This window comes from Mixophyes fleayi, chromosome 6, assembly GCF_038048845.1.
Source record: "Mixophyes fleayi isolate aMixFle1 chromosome 6, aMixFle1.hap1, whole genome shotgun sequence".
NCBI classification, from domain to species: domain Eukaryota; kingdom Metazoa; phylum Chordata; class Amphibia; order Anura; family Limnodynastidae; genus Mixophyes; species Mixophyes fleayi.
This window is the reverse complement of record NC_134407.1, coordinates 51,062,419-51,079,726: the sequence shown is the minus strand read 5'-3', so window position 1 is coordinate 51,079,726 and position 17,308 is coordinate 51,062,419. Positions and strand designations below refer to the sequence as shown.

Genomic DNA, 17,308 nt, shown 5'->3' with positions numbered 1-17,308 from the left:
CCAGTTTGGTCCAACTAGGTGTCATATTAAATGTAATAACTTTATGGCAATGCTCATCTATAAAACCAAAACCTACCTGGGGTTATATTTACTAAACTGCGGGTTTAAAAAAGGTGGAGGTGTTGCCTATAGCAACCAATCAGATTCTAGCTGCCATCTTGTAGAAAATACTAAACAAGTGACAACTAGAATCTGATTGGTTGCTATAGGCAACATCTACACTTTTTCAAACCCACAGTTTAGTAAATATACCCCCTGGTGTACAATTGCCTTCCTGCTGCCCTAAACAAGCCCACAAATATGTAACTTATTTATGTGTCTATGTTCAATCATCTCTCTCAAAGCATCAGTGATTATACCAAGCACACACATGCATTACAAACAGAATATAGAATAATCATTTAATATCGTAATATGTATTATATCCATCACACAGTGCATACCATGATTTACACATGCATACGTCTTCTTGTTCAGTACATTGGACAGCAGCCCATTCGCTAGGTATGTCAGCGCAGTCAGCGCAGCCAGCGCTCATTACACCGGACTGTTTCTCTGTGCAGTGCGCAAGTGTGCTATTCCCGAAGCTGCGCACCAGCTGTCAGAGGGGGACAATCTGCGCATGCCTACATCGCACAGTCTCTGGGCGGACTCCCAGTAAACAGAAGGAAGGTGGAGGACGTCTTGCATCTTGCTGAGTGAGGTGAGGTCTTCAGCCAGTCTTAGGGGTTCATGGGAACTACCTGTCATTAGGGAACAAGCAATGTCGTTGTACTTCCAAGCTATCTTGTCGTGCACGAAAACTGCAGACAGTGTAGAACAACAATTGGATTCCTAGCAGGGAACTATCACCATCACCGGCATTTGTGGGGAAGCTGCTCTTTCCCCCAGCACTATGGGCTGTACGCAGGGCTGATGTGGTAGGAAGGCAGCTAATAGGCACATCCAGAAACATTAAGGTCCCAGTAATTTAAGGATGATGTCAGGGATTATTTTAATCAGGAGGTAGTGGTTTCATATAATTCACTTTGTAATGCAATACTTGGGCCCCACCCTACTAATTAATTTATGGGAAATCTAGAAGTTTAGATTCATATTATTTTTAAAACCGTGGGTAATATAAATCAGTATTTCATGCTGTCAGTGGTGTTGGAACAGTTTATTGCAAATGTAATTATTACTGTTTTCATGGCCTGTATACACCATTATGTGCCATTTTGCATTTTAAACTTGTCTCAAACCACCGAGATGATCGTGCTATTTCACAAAAATCAGCTATAAACAACATATTAAAGTTATACATAAAGTAGTAGAAATATACTCTTTTTAATAGTACAAGTGAAGATGTCTAAAGTTCTTCTAATCAGCATATCCATACCTATAAAAATAGATTTAACAGATTGGGATATTTTCATGAATATGATATACATAATGTTTGGTCTTCCTATACAATTAATATGCACTCCTATAGAATTTCAATATATAATATAGAAGTACTAAGTTCAAGACAGTAGTTGAGTGCATGGCAATGGTAAGCTAGCAACTTTTATTCTTCATTTTTATAGGCTGGGAAACAGAATGTGGCTCTCTTACAACACCAGAGATGTTTTGTAATCTTAGGTGTGTAGAGAGTTTGAGAGCAGAGTACAGATGAAAATCACTTAAAGATCACAGTGAGCAGTTGGACAAATACTAGGAAAAGGGGACTAATATAGCCTTAATTAGAGCCTTGTAGATAAGTTAAGATTTTAAAGTCTGATGAACTTGTTTTAGCATTTTGAGTTCTTCAGGCTTTTGGAGAACTACACAAGCTACGGGCCACCAGCAGAAATCCTAAGGTACCAGTAAAGTTTCCTGGGGAGGAAACCCAACTTTCATATACCAGAGGTTCGGTCATTATTCAGGAGTTGTTTAAGAAGGGCATGTTTACAGATCATAGCTGTATTGGATCAGTCATATGTCTTATTAAATGATTTGTTGTGATAACACATATAGCTATGTGATACTGGATTTGAGGGAGGTGCTGTTGCAAGGTTTGCATTGGGGAGTCCAATAAACCCTACTTACCACTGTGCGAAAAACAATTTGTGAGCACTTGACTGTAGGTGTGTATGTGTATGTGTGTGTGTGTGTGTGTGTGTGTGTGTATATATATATATATATATATATATATATATATATATATATGTATGAAATCCTCAAACACTGATGATAATTTATGTATAAATGGCCTACCTGGCTCTTTAGGTGATTAAATGCAATCTATTAGAGGGTATCTAACGTCTTCCTCCTCTGTATTTACATTGCTTTTCAATGTGGTCTGTAAACTCTATTCCCCTGCAGCTTAAATGGCTTCCCAGATCAAGGAGACCTGTGAGTTATCCCAAACATGCAGTACTTTAATGCCATTAGGGTGGTCTCATGTGGATTTTCTGGCTGGTAAAAAGCAGCGTCCATAAGTGCTGTAGTGAGACATTGAAATGAAAGTGAAATGCCAACTCCCCTGTCAAATGCCATCTTTAAATAATGCCATTAATAAAGTTAATATATGCCCAAGAATTGTGTTTTTGTTTAATTATTGTTGTGTTATTGTAACCTTATAAGTTCCTTTTGTCGGCATGTAAGTGAATCCCAGCAGCAGTTTTCTGGCTTTGTATCTTTTAAAGAATGTGACATATTGCAGTGATGTCACAGCTCTGTGTGCTAGTATTGTGTCCAATAACCCACCACATGCATCCAACACCAGCTCAATACGGTCTCTCTCCTGTTACACCAAGCTGCCTGTAGCTGGTTGCATCAGCTATTGTTTGACTCCTGCACACAGCTAACAGCTAAAGGTAGCTGTAAATGTAGTATTAGTGGGAGGGGGGAGACCAAACTGTCTGAAAGCTGCACAGAAGTGCCTGTTAACCAGAGTAAACAAAATAAACAATAATACATCACTGGAGGCCAAACATTACTGGGACTTCTAAACTAAAGATCACAAGTAAGATGTTTTATCACCGGCAAATATGTATGTTTTGATGTAAAACATTTAATGGAAGGCACTTATTAGAAATTGGACATATCTTTTAAAGCTGAATAACTCTTGTGTGATAGCTTAGCAGGGCTGGTGGAAGCCCTGGGGGCTTCCTGGGAGATGCTCCCGCCCACACTCGGATGCAGATCCCCTCCCCTGCTTCTTCTTGCTTAGACAGGTGGGACATGGGTGTGGCATCCTCGCCTGATCAGACTGGGACTGTGACATCATAGCTAAGCGCCACACTCCCAGTGTTACACTGACATGGAAAGAGCAGCAACCAGTGGCTTTACACGTGGTGGTTCACGTCTGTAGTGGGCACTCATTGGGGGTGGGGCACAGTGGCAGTAAAATCACTGGATGAGTGACATTCTCACTCATTCAATGTTTTAGGTACTCCTTAAACAATATCACCCTATGCAACTGCCTAGATTCGCCTAATGCAGCTGAGGAACATTTCCAACACTAAAGATGGGTACACACTACAGGTTTTTCACCCTGTTATCATGCCAATCACACGATTGATGACTGTTAGGTCCGATATTGCATTAGTGTGTATGCTCCCACGATCATGTTTTATCGTACCAAACACATTGTATCATTTCGTTTGATTTTATAACCGGACTAAAAATCTCTAGAAACGAGGGAACAATGTTGTTTCAATTCTGCAGTGTGTATGCGCTCACAACCAGCGGTGTCCATAGATCTCTTTGGTGTGTGCAGAGTCACCATCTTTTCAGCCAGTGGTTATGACAGATGAAGAGCACAGATCTGAAGCAACTGCTTCTGGTGTGGGCACCTAATTCTCAACTTCCCAAAATCGCAGGACAGACACCTCATATCAGGAAATGTAGTGCCAAAATCGGGAAACTTGGGAGTAATAACCAAGGCAGAGTTCCAGCCTGTGATTATTCAGCCAGTAAAGCACAGTATTCACGTGCTGCCTTATAACGTCTCTTATAGTCTTTTCTAACTATATCTGCTGGGAATTTGATATAAGCATATGCAAATTCTGCAGCTTCGGTGAATTAATACTAGTATTACTCTTGGACTATTTTTCCACACAAATCTTTTGAGGACATATAAATTGGTCAGTAGTGATTTGAGAGTCTTTGTTTTCTGCAGAGTTGAGGAGTTTAAAATAACTGAGGTAGCAGCTTAAATATCTGCACAAGATACATGATGCTGTAAGTCTGACTTCTGTTTGAGTTCATGAATTTGGTATGTGACACTATGCTTAACATAATTAATGAAGTTCACAAAAATTGTGTTAGATTTGTTTTAAAATTTCTTCTTTACAGTTAGTAATTCATAGTTAAAATTGTGAAAAAACATGTGGTGCCTATTTTGCGCACCAGGACAACATATAAGCATGCTAAGACATTGGCTTTGTGGGTGTGCACAGACTAATGGTGGATTGAGGCTGTTTGTAGGTATAATTAGGCAGGTGCAGATTTGCGCCTAGTGCAGAAAAAAAGACACAAAAACTGTCTCTCATAGACCAGATGAACATATTTTACCTTCCCCCATCTATGTTCCATCATCTGCCTCACTAAGACAGCCATGTGTTCTGCAATGACATCTCCCCGAAGAGATCAACCATATGTATGTGAGCTTTCCTCTGTCTTCTGTTCACCTGTCAAAAATTAAACAAAAGGGTGATGGAAAGGTGTTTTGTTTTTTTAAACAAAAAGATCCTTTGATGCCTTTCCACTTTTGTGAATTTGACCCTTTGGGATATATTTACTAAACTGTGGGTTTGATAAAGTGGAGATGTTGTCTATAGCAACCAATTAGATTCGATTCTAGCTGTCATTATGTAGAATGTACTAACTAAATGATAACTATAATCTGATATAGGCGATATCTCCACTTTTTCAAACCCGCAGTTTAGTAAATATACCCCTTGATCTTGTTGAAGGATGCGCAGGAAGAATGCTTGTAATGAAGTAGTTTTTTTTGTTGTACAGATCACTGTAGTAAAGACAAGGTGACTCCTCTTCATCACCATGACTCAGTTTGGAACACCTAGGAACCCTGTAAACTGGGTCTCCCACATCACAGCAGCTGTGGTATCTCAGCCAGGTACATCTTTGTAATTTTCATTGCACTGTTATGGAAAGAACGCCTAAGAACAAAGAAAAACATGTTTGTATTATTCTTATACCTATTGTTGTTTTTAATGAGTGACTAAGCTATAGTGTATTCATTTCACTTGATATGTTTTACCTCTTGGCTTGTGTTTGTCTCATCTGATAAGCTTTGTCTTTGTGCAATAAGCCATTATTTTATCCATAGCCCTTAGTTGAAATTAACTGTTTTACTACTGTATCCTGGTAAAACATTAGCATACATTTAGGTTTTTTCTAACTTATCTACTTGTGAGCAGGAGACTATAAGTAACTTGTAACAATTCATTTTGAAAAAAGAAACTACTCCCATCCTTTTCTTTCCTGTTTACTACAATATAGTTTGTTAGTTTGTTTATACTTTTATTATTTCAACACTGTTGAAATTTCAATGTTGTTTTTCAAACCAGGGTAGCAAAAAATGAATCAGCATGTTTGTAGATCATCCTATTATCAACTGGTGAATATAAGTTTTACAAAAAGTTATGTAAGCAATTTAGTAGCCCTAAAAGTGTATATATATATTATTTGTTTCTCTGTGCTGAGATTTTTAAATGGTTCATGACATTTTAGTCTGGGTGTTAGATTTCTGTGCCTGTATATCCTTCTATTACCTTCTTGCACAGCCTATGTGACCATATACCAGGACTGTTTACTCCTATCTGGAAGACAAATGCACCCCCCCTCCTCCACAGATTAAATGATAAAAATAGTGATTGATAGATAGTCAGATGATTGATATGACTGTATATTTCATAGTAACCTTTTGAGAAGCTTAGAATTTGCATTCACCTTCTGGTATATGTAGGGCACCATAAGCATATGAGGCATGAGTACGTAACCACATAGACAAACCTATATGAGGGTTAGTAGCAGTAAGTTACATAATCATGTAAAGCATTCCCTATACTAGTAGAAGAATCATATTTTGAATTAAATATAAAGACAACTGGCCACAAGCCTGTGAGAGTCTAGGGATAAATAAACAATTTAACTGATGGCTTAATTAAAAAAAGGTATTCTAGTGTCTCGACAATGGTTGGGGTTTCCAACCTGGAAAAATAGTTAAATATCTTGCGATAGATATAAGGTTGTTATTGCAATTAATCCTCCCAGTCCTTTGCTGCACACAATATATCTACCTCACCCAGATTTCCATAAACGTTACCCCGGCATTACAGAGCCGTAACTTAGAATTCTAGCGACTGGGGCGAGAAAGACAAATGCCGCCCCCCTAGCCCTCAATTTTAAACAAAATTAACCTAAAACATTCCTAAATTGCGCCCCCCTTCAGCGTTGCGCCCTGGGCGTCGCCCCTATCAAAGAGCCCTAGTTTCGGCCCTGCCGGCATATTTGAAGTCCAAAATTACTACAACTATCACTTACTCTTCAAATTCAAAAAATACCATAAAATACAACTGTTCATGTGTTTTCTTATAACACTGTGTAATTTTACAATATCATATGTACAAAACCAGTTGGATAATGTCTCCATACCTGTATTACTATATGTGCCAGATCTAGCAAGCAATGAGGATACTACCTTGCTGTACTGTGGCCTCCTGCCTCTGTCCAATGGCAATTCATAGACGTTTCCCTAATGTTGTCTTCATTGATCCTCTATTTTATATGAGATCACTGTAACCTTTAAGACTTAAATCTACAAAATACATCTTGTGTTTATTATAAAAGTTGCTTGATTTCATGTTGTCATGCAGTAATGTGGCACTGTTCTTCCACTTTGTTTCAGTTGTTACAATATTTGTATTGCAAGAGCACAGCTGCATTCAAAACACTCCTATTTATGTCACTATAGATACATTTATAAATTATAATTTTGTTTACCTAACTAGGAGAAGTCATCTTTGACAGGGTGATGTTCAGTGGATTTATAACGGTAGTACTCCTGTAGATGTAGTATGCATTATTGTTTCAGAGCTTCTAGTTTTTTGGAGGGACAACAAATATTTTAACCATATTGTCTCATAACACACAGTGTAACAAAACAATTTGCTAGCTCAGTATTATGTTTGGACCATGGGTGCTGGATGTGCAGTGAGCACAGGCCCATGACTGACACAGCTCTGCATACCATCAAGGGGGAATGATGAGTAGATTTTCTTGGGGCCCGCAGAGACTAGGGGGCTTGGCTATAATGACCGCTGCCTAAATCCAACCCCCCTTTCCCACTGTGATTTGCATATCAAAACTATGACGGGACCCTTTACACACCATCATAAAATTATACTCGCCTGAGTGTCTGCTCCACTCCAGTCTCCAACAGGGCTCAGTACTAATTGCATTAGTAGAAACCTGGCACTAGATATTACATATGCAGTCATTGTTTCCGTCTGGATAAATCTGTTAAGATGCCATATTAAGTTTGTGCCCACAGAAGACTCCTTTAGACCATTAGCTACATTTTGTATTGATTTTTTTTTTTAGATACGTTCAACATTTGTGTACATTTTATATTGACTTAGCAATGTGTGTTGAATTCTTAAATAGAATCGTTGTTGTTATTTGTCTTGTATTCTAGCAGTGAGAGACCCAGCTGTGGTTGAGAGGACAAATCTGCTGAACATGGCTAAGCTCAGTATAAAAGGACTTATTGAATCAGCTCTGAGCTACGGCCGTACCCTGGATTCAGATTACCCTCCTCTTCAGCAATTCTTTGTTGTGATGGAACATTGCCTGAAACATGGTCTTAAAGGTACAGTATATAACTAGAAGCAATATGACACGTTGCCCTATAAAGATTGCATTCAGTGATGTATTTACCCATCATATACCCGGGACCTTGCACATAATAATAATAACTATATACACTAATAGGCATACTGTGTAAGCACAATAGGCCATAAGAGCAACTCACAATACAGGAGCAAATTATGTGTAGTGTGACACATTTTATGCAAATTGCAGTTACAATGCACAGATGCACTTACATGCATCTATAAATGAGACCTATTGTGTTGTATTTCAAATATATTACTAATCATGCCATCTGTCTGTCTATCTAACTTTAGCATTATTTGAATATTTGGTATATTGGCCAAACATGCATGTTTGAAATGATGGGATTAGCATTTTAAGTTAATTGTATATTATAGTTTGTCAGTTTTACAGAAACCAAGGGTTAAAGTGACTTATGGAAAGAGCACACAATCAAACGCTGCCTCCAACTCTTCACATGCCTACCTGCTGCAGGCCACTTTATGTGAAAATAGCCCCCAAACAATTTATTCAGCATTATTCATTTGTGGTTGGGAAATGTGAATATTAACCACTTTTAATTTCATGGCAAAAATAATTTAATGGTCTTTGGACTTTCTGCAGTTGCACAAGAAGGAACAGAGGAACTGCAACCTCAGCCTCCAATACTATAACCACCCTTTTGGAATAAGAATCCGGATGCACTTTGTGTATAGCCATTCCCATGTGGACAAAGTGTGTGTTCTATAAATAACCCAGATAGTGTTTCTACATTGTTAGGGGTGTATGAAAGTGGCTCAGTCATGTCACTGATTGCTATTGAGTTAATAGGTGGCAGTCCCATGAATATTGGCTCAGACTGCAGAATGAATGATGTGATGACATCTGAAAATTAAATAATTATTTGTTAATCTGAACCCAACAATTGTCTGCAAAATAAAATCCATAGTAATCTTTGCACGGGATTCCAAGCTCTATGCAGACAGAATTAATATGGCAATTTCATTATGATGGTATGTTTTTGGTAAGTGATGGCTTATGTTTGCAGTTTAGCATAATTAACATTCAAGTTGACTTACTTATAACTATAGTGACCAGATCACAAAAGGTGCCCCAAACATGACTTAACAGAATATTTCCAAAACTGCTGTGTGTGTATTATGTGCAGTGTACAGATCATTTTCAAATATGCTGTCTTGTTTGCAGTGAGAAAATCCTTTCTTAGCTTTAACAGAACAATATGGGGTCCTTTGGAGGTGGTGGAGAAACTGTGTCCTGGAGCAGAGGAAATAGCGGCCAGCGTGAGAGATTTACCTGGGCTCAGGTGGGCCACTTTGTGTTGCCTAGCAATACGTAGCTGTGTAATTGCTCTCAAAGTGCCTATGTGCTCTCACAGCACTAGCTATCTAATATGTTATTTTCATTCTAGGACTCCTCTTGGTCGAGCCAGAGCCTGGCTGAGGTTATCAATGATGCAGAAGAAATTGGCAGACTATCTGCGTTGCTTAATTATGCGCAGGGATCTTTTGAGGTCTGTAACTCAGTTACAAGAAGTAATTCTTACATTATTGGTCTATAAATGAAAGTAATAAATCAGCCGTAGAGGAACATAGTTGGGGTCCCTATCTTTTTAAAACAGAAAATAGGGACATGCACTAAAATGGTTTCCTCTAAATCCAACTGCATCAGTAATCTCAGAAATTAAATATTTCTTGTTGCATATTTCCAGCAGGAAACACTGAGGGGATAATTGTTGGTAAAACAATAGCACCTAGGAACCATAGTGATAGTTGAGGGACATGGCATCACTAGGAGATTCTGCTTGCGTAGTCTTGCTCATGTCTAGCCCACTTCCTATCCACGTGATGGTAGTGTTGGGTCATACCTACTCACCAAAGCTTGATGACATCTACAACTGTACAGGCAAAGTTGCACTTTTATTTGCACAAATAGTGTTCTGTATTCAGCTCCCGCATAGAAAAATATGCAGTTGTGTCCTTCTTGATACGTACATGGTACTCATTGTGTTCTTTCTTTTAGTGAGTTTTATGAAAATCATGCAGTAATGATGGAAGAAGAAGGCACTGTAATTGTCGGGCTTTTGGTTGGGTTGAATGTAATTGATGCTAATCTCTGTGTGAAAGGAGAAGACCTGGATTCACAAGTATGTTACACGTATTTATTGTACTTCTGACTTATCTAATATGATATAACATAGTATTGTCTGGTGCATCTAGCGTTCTTTGTATCTGAACCACATGACCCATCTCTCTGCACATGTTTCCCTCATCACGGTATCTAATCTGGTATGTTTCCTTCCTCCAGTATGTCTTACCTATGCTTGCCTTGATGTTCATATTTTCTTTTAGAGAAATGGTATTTCCACCACCAGGTTTGGAGAGGGTGGTTTATAGTAAGAGAAGTAAAGATGTAGAATTTGCTGGGGCATGGCTTGGAACAGTATGGAGTAAGACATTAGTTCCTCGAGCTCCCGCAAAATCTGCTATAATCCATCCATTTTTTCCTCTTACCGGTTGCTGTACAAGCCATACAATATATACCTCCTGCCGAACCGGCGATGACCTTTCTGGACTTCCTCGAGACCTGGTGCTGTGGGTGGAACGGGGCGCAACCGAGACTCCCGTACTGGACACCGATCTGTCCTACTTCCCAGGTACGCTGAATCTAAGCCTGGTGACCCGGTGTGTGCCCCCCCCCCCCGTGTGCCGCTTGCTAATTCTCTGGCTGGGCATACGGCTCCTGCGGAAAGAATACACTCGTTTTGCGCTACCCGCAGGCCCTGGTGCACTACAATTATCAAAGCAGCCTTATCCTCCACCCCCGGCTCTGATTCTGGTTCCGTGATTGTAGGCTGTGGTCCGGACACCGCTGGGAACACAGTTAGTGGGTTGTGCCCTTCTCACAGCCCTTCTTGATATACAGGGTGTAAGGAGAACGCTGCGAGGCCGACATCTGCCATTTTGGATCTGAGACACACAGGCTGTGGATCTGAACCTCTCTACAGGTGCCCTCTGTGTCACGATTTGGCAGGGCATTGAGTTGCTGGCATTGATTACTGCACTTCACAAAAGCCTGCTGCATATACCAAATACTATATTGGCTATTTCCTCTGTGCTGGCAAACTCCTTTGGAGTTAATAATTTGTAAGAGAGTTACTGTGGGATACTCTCTGTGGGTCGATATGGGCAAACATAACCCTGCAACAGCCGCAGCGGCTAAACTGGAGCGGTATGCTCACCAATCTACATTAACTGCTCCTAAGGTGATGGGCACCAAGCTACGGCATCAGATAACCCACTCACTTCGAGTTCACAGCTCGCTGAGACCTCCACATCTTTACAGCAGATACTTCAGGCTATTAACACTAGTGAAAAGAAGGTCCACAGATAGGATAGGAGAGGTGCCGGCCGATCTCTCCCTTATCCGACACGATCTTCAAAAAATGCGAAAATGAGTGGGAGAAGTAGAGCATAGAATCTCTTCAATGGAAGATGCTGTCGCTCCTGTACAGGGTCAGATTGGGGATTTAGCTACTCAGTTAAATCAATGTAAACAAAAAATTTCAGATATGGAGCGGTGACTGCATCGCAATTACCTGAGATTTGTGGGTCTCCCAGAAAAATCAGATGGTTCTAACCCTGACATATTTCTAGAGAATTGGCTGATTCAAGATTTCGGGAACGAAGCCTTCTCCCCTCATTTCTTGGTCGAAAGGGCACACTGCCTCCCTCCTCAGGCTCCTCGGCCTGGAGCTCCGCCTCGTACATTTATTACAAAGATCTTACATTTTAAGGACAGAGATGCTGTTCTCAGATTGGTGGATCAACAAGGCCCCCTTAAATATAATAATCATATTGTTTCAGTATTCCCTGACTTCATCTTGGATGTACAAAAGTCTAGATCTCAGTTCGCTCAAGTTAAAAGAAGATTGAGAGATCTACAACTGCCCTATGCCATGTTATATCTGGCCAGGCTTCACGTGTCAGCAGAAGGGAAACAACACTTCTTCACGTCACCTAAGGATGCTGTTGATTGGTTGAATCACAGACTGCCAGTTGAGGACTTGGACACCTGATGGCTTAAGTTTTGGTTTTTTTTTGTTTAACATTTGATGTTTTTCTAATACTGCTTAGGTTCTCTCACTATAATCACAAATTGGCTTCTTGGTGGAGTGGTTATAATGGCAGAATTGGTTGGGGATTTAGGTGGCGTCCTTCATATTCCAATCTCCGGATACTCCTGTTATCTGCATGGTGGACTTTAATAATGTGCTTGATCTCAGGTTTACCAGATGGAGAGAGACTCCTATTACAACTCCCTTAAATACCTCACGTCCAACGGCATTCTCTAGGGGATGGGGCTTGTGGATGTTTGGTGAGCTTGTTATCCAGATGTGCAAAGATTTTCTTGCCATTCTACCACATATAATACACTTTCCCAAATAGATCTCATCCTCTTATCCCCTACTCTGTTGCCTATGGTGTCTAAGTTGAATATTTGCCGAGAGGTATTTCAGACCATTCTCCTGTTCTGGTTCAGGTGGACACTATGGTAGATAAGGGAACCCGTTTCTGGAAGCTGCATCCAGCCTGGTCACAACCGATGGCAGGTGTAGCTGATCTTACATTTTTGGGAAGGCTACTTCGGGGATAATTTTCATGCTAATCCAGCTCTTCTATGGGACGCCTTCAAGGCCTTTTTGAGGGGAACACTTATAAAGAAAGTGGCAGACACTAAAAAATTTAACCGCTCTAGGGAGGTGGAACTGGAAGTCATGTAGAAACTTAGAGGCAACTTATTTGATATCACGACCAATAGAAGATAGAGTTCAGTGGCTGGTCACACAGTGTAAGTGGTCAGATTTTTTATTTGATAAGTCCAAAAGAAGGTTATTATTTGCTAGGCACTCACAGTTTTCAGCTGATTTTTAGCTGATATGGGTGGTAGTCATTTGGGCTGTTTGTCCCGGGAGGAAGGGGCTAATAAGTTGATTACAGCTATTCTTGATCAAAGTGGTGTGAAACATTATACAGGGGTGGACATTGCGAATTCCTTTTTGTGTTATTATAAAGAACTTTATGGCTCTAGGGTGTCCTTCAAGGACGCACAACTCCACTCATACTTGGATTGTATCAAACTCCCTAGTTTGACCTGTGATTCTGTTGCTTTGTTGGATGCCCCTCTTACAATTGAAGAAGTTGAGTTGGCAATTAAATCCTTCCCCAATAGGAAATCCCCAGGCTCAGATGGTATCCCAGTGGAATTGTATAAAAAAAAATTGATACGTATTTTGTCCCACAACTACATACACACTATGCTAGAATACTGGACTCGGATGTGATGCCTACTACAATGTAAGAGGCCTTAATTGTTGTATTGCCCAAGCCTGGGAAAAATCCTTTGTACCCAGATTCTTATCGCCCAATTTCTCTGCTGGGCACTGATGTCAAAATCCTTGCTAAAATTCTGGCCACACGGCTTAATTCGGTCATCAACCAAATTAGTCACTCGGATCAGACGGGGTTTATGCCGGGCAAATCCACTACCATTAATTTGCGTTGCTTATTTATGCACATGCTGATGACCCATCTTGCTGAGCCCGGGGCTGCGGTGGCATCTTTGATTCGGTGGAGTGGGTTTACCTGTGGGAGGTGTTGCATAGGTTTGGCTTTGGCCCGACATTCATCCACTGGCTCCAGCTGTTGTACAGTGCTTCTGTGGCGCGGGTGTGTGTGAATGGATATACTTCAACCCTGTTTGATTTGGGTAGGGGTACCCCTCAGAGTTGCCCTTTATCCCTGGCATTATTTGCTATTGCCATTGAGCCATTGGCATGCCTGATTCGCTCTCATCCGGGTATACGGGGCCTTCCTGCTGGTGGGGTTACAGATAATATCGCCTCGTACGCGGACGATATGCCTTTGTTTCAGTCAGAGGCGGATAGGTTTCTCATTAACCTTTTGGAGACTGTTGATAATTTTGGCCATTATTCTGGAGTTAAAATTAATTGGGACAAATCCAATATTTTCCCTGTCCACAGTACTCTGCCAACTCAGTCCTCATCTGGTCATCCTCTTACATGGACGCTCCATTTCAGGTACCTCGGTATATGGATCTCCCCCAGGCCAGCAGATTATGTTAAACTAAATGTTGACCCCATCACTGATTATTTCAAACTTAGATCTTGCACCTGGAAACGCCATCCATTGACTGGGACTGGAAGGATTAATCTCTTTAAAATGATAGTGCAACCTAAATATCTATATGTAATGCAGCATTCGCCCCTTTATATTCCCAATAGAACCTTCCAGCTCAAAAATTCCATACCCTCTTCTTTTGTGTGGGGTGACAAAAGGGCTGGGATAAAATTAAGTACTCTGTGTAAATATAAGTTTGAAGGCGTCTGGCAGTACCTAATCTTAAGCTATATTATATGGAGGCCCAGTTATCGCATTTACTTAATTGACTGTGGCAATGGTACCTTGGTGGGTTTTGTTGGTGAGTGGGCGGGGCCTCTGTTAACTCATTTGCTGGTGCTTTTGATGGGTCAGTCTCGTAGGTCAGATGCACCTATCATTGCTCATGCAATTAGGGTTTGGAATATGGCGCATAAAATCCTTGGTGGGAGTGGGCTGGACGTGGACACCCCGATCTGGCATAATGCTGCTCTACCTGAACTGAGTAAAATGAGTGGGGATTGCTTTTGGCGTCATCTTGGGGTGTCCTCGTTGGGTCACCTCTACGAAACATGCCTGTTTAAGTCCTTTGAACAATTTCAGATGGCTAAGTGGTTAGCACTTCTGCCTCACAGCGCTGGGGTCATGAGTTCAATTCCCGCCCATGGCCTTATCTGTGTGGAGTTTGTATGTTCTCCCCGTGTTTGCGTGGGTTTCCTCCGGGTGTTCCAGTTTCCTCCCACACTACAAAAACATACTGGTAGGTTAATTGGCTGCTGTCAAAATTGACCCTAGTCTCCTTCTCTATCTGTCTGTGTGTGTCTATATTAGGGAATTTAGACTGTAAGCTCCAATGGGGCAGGGACTGAAGTGAATGAGTTCTCTGTACAGCGCTGCGGAATTAGTGGCGCTATATAAGTAAATGATGATGATTATGATTTTCAGAGAGACTTTCAGATCCCTCAGAAGGCATTCTTTCGCTATTTGCAAATTAGGCATGCTATCCTGTCACAATTTGGCAACACACCCCCCATATTGTTAACTTCACCAATTAGATCATTACTAGAGAATATGAGAGGACGTAGAGTCATTCCATCGGTGTATATGGAACTTAACTACCATCAAGCTAGTAATAGCTTATTACCTCTTAAAGCTAAGTTGGAATCCAATATTTGTATACTTATAGAGGAGGATTGGTGCCACATCCTAAAAAGTATAAAAGATGCCACATCATGTGTCGGCTTTCAACATATTAATTTCTATATTCTACACAGGGTATATCATACTTCTATGTCATTGGTTACAATTGGTGGGAGACAGAGCGCAGAATGCCCTAAGTGTGGGTTGTCCGGATGTGAGCTTTGGCATTTGTTATGAAAATGTCAGGGGGTATATGCTTTTTGGATTAAAATATGGGAATGTATTGGTGAGGTTGTTCCGGTGATCCCCCCCCCCATGGAGCCTAAGCCATGTCTATTTGGTATATCACTTGAAGACAACTTAAGTCTACCTCTTTACAAATTTATTTTTATAGCCCTAGCAAAAGTTATCATAGCGTGCAACTGGTTTGCAAATATAGAACCAGATTTTTATAAGTGGAAAGCTTTGGTAAACGACACTATGGATCACGAGAGATACACTTATACTGAGAGAGGGGCAGAACACAAATACCACAAAATTTGATCTCTTTGGTATAAATCAAGACATAGGGCTAAATTTACTAAGCTGCGGGTTTGAAAAAGTGGGGATGTTGCCTATAGCAACCAATCACATTCTAGCTGTCATTTTGTAATATGTACTAAATAAATGAAAGCTAGAATCTGATTAGTTGCTATAGGCAACATCCCCACTTTTTCAAACCCGCAGCTTAGTAAATCTAGCCCATAGATTGAGTGTGGCGGGTTCTGACTCCAGTTAATGTAATATGTGAACTTTGTTTGCTTGGCCTATGTGATACCAATTTTGCTTTCATGGTATCTCTGGTGATGCTTGTATTTATTCATGTATGTATTTATGCATTTGGTTACTTATAGCCTAGATCTGCTTTCATATGTTGATCTTATGTACGAGAGAAAATGTTATCTTATTCACAATGATCCCACTGCAAACTTTTATTGACGGCTAACTTATGTTATGTTTTGTCTTTTTCTTTTACCTAATTTGGTTTTGGATGTCTTCTTTTTGTATGTATAAAAACCAACAAAAATATTACTTGATTTAAACAAAAGATGTAGAATTTGCTAATTGTAGCGATTAGTTTATTAGGTACATTACATTATGTGAGTATGATGAGATGTTGTGGCAGCCACCTCCCTTTAAGCATATATAGAGCATAATGAGTTTTATATTTGTATGAAGTTTAATAACTATATATTCTTTGGTAGGTTGGGGTTATTGATTTCTCCATATATCTAAAATCAGAAGCAGATGATCACGACAGAGAAGGAAGGTAACAGTACAAACTATCTTTCTTTTGTTACATTCATCTCTTTATTGAGCGCGTAGATTCATACAAATATATCACTTCTGTTTATAATAGCAAGCACTTTTATTGCATCCAAATATAGCATTAGTCAAACCACAGTGTCCGGTATGGATTACAGCTTAAATGGTTTGGAGTTGAAATAAGGATTTAGAAAGAAGATAATAAAAAGGTCAAGGTGAGGTGGTAGGATCGGTGGCACGAGCTCTAAATATTCCATAGAACAAAATAGGGGAGGAAAGAACAGATACCTGCAATAATAAAGCTTGTATGCATTTTCTTGGATACAAACACAAATGGATTTTTTTGCAAAGATTTTGCCTAATTGTGTCCAAGTCATCAAAGGCAATGACTACTCCCATGTTGTGCTTCCACATAATCTCCTGAGGTTCTTTATATTGGGAATTTGGGACTGCTTAACTCTTATAGATAGTAGAAAGCAGCTTTCTGGTAGTGGAAGGAAATAGACAAAGCGATTCTAATAGAATGTGGGTAGCGGGGTGAGAGATCTGTTTCTTGTAATGAAAGAAGTGTCTAATTTGGAGGTAAATTGCTGAAATAATTTTTTTTAAAAACTGTAGCTGGATTTTCTGCTCCATTTTCTGCTCCAAACAGTCAGGCAGGGTACCCAGGATAGCCAGTTCATGTGATGTGTTCTCACGTGCAGGCTGAAAAATCCAAGTGCAGCAAACCAGGGGAATAATGTGGGTAATTCAAAAGAGGGTAACCCACTGGTGCTATCCCAAATAAGACATTAGAGAGATAT

The 17,308-nt window shown here is 40.2% G+C and overlaps 1 protein-coding gene across 2 annotated transcripts in view; it reads left to right on the top strand.

The window, feature by feature from the left end:
• Positions 1 to 626: 626 nt before the first annotated feature.
• The window catches only part of RUFY2 (RUN and FYVE domain containing 2), a 43,872-nt gene continuing 27,190 nt past the window's right edge, over positions 627 to 17,308 (top strand). For both annotated transcript variants that reach the window (XM_075216467.1, XM_075216466.1), the window contains exons 1-7: positions 627 to 703; positions 4,990 to 5,104; positions 7,688 to 7,861; positions 9,070 to 9,187; positions 9,293 to 9,394; positions 9,904 to 10,027; positions 16,445 to 16,509. In XM_075216467.1, the coding sequence (XP_075072568.1) occupies positions 5,029 to 5,104; positions 7,688 to 7,861; positions 9,070 to 9,187; positions 9,293 to 9,394; positions 9,904 to 10,027; positions 16,445 to 16,509 (659 nt within the window). In that variant the 5' untranslated portion in view covers positions 627 to 703; positions 4,990 to 5,028. The remainder of the gene's footprint in view (positions 704 to 4,989; positions 5,105 to 7,687; positions 7,862 to 9,069; positions 9,188 to 9,292; positions 9,395 to 9,903; positions 10,028 to 16,444; positions 16,510 to 17,308) is intronic.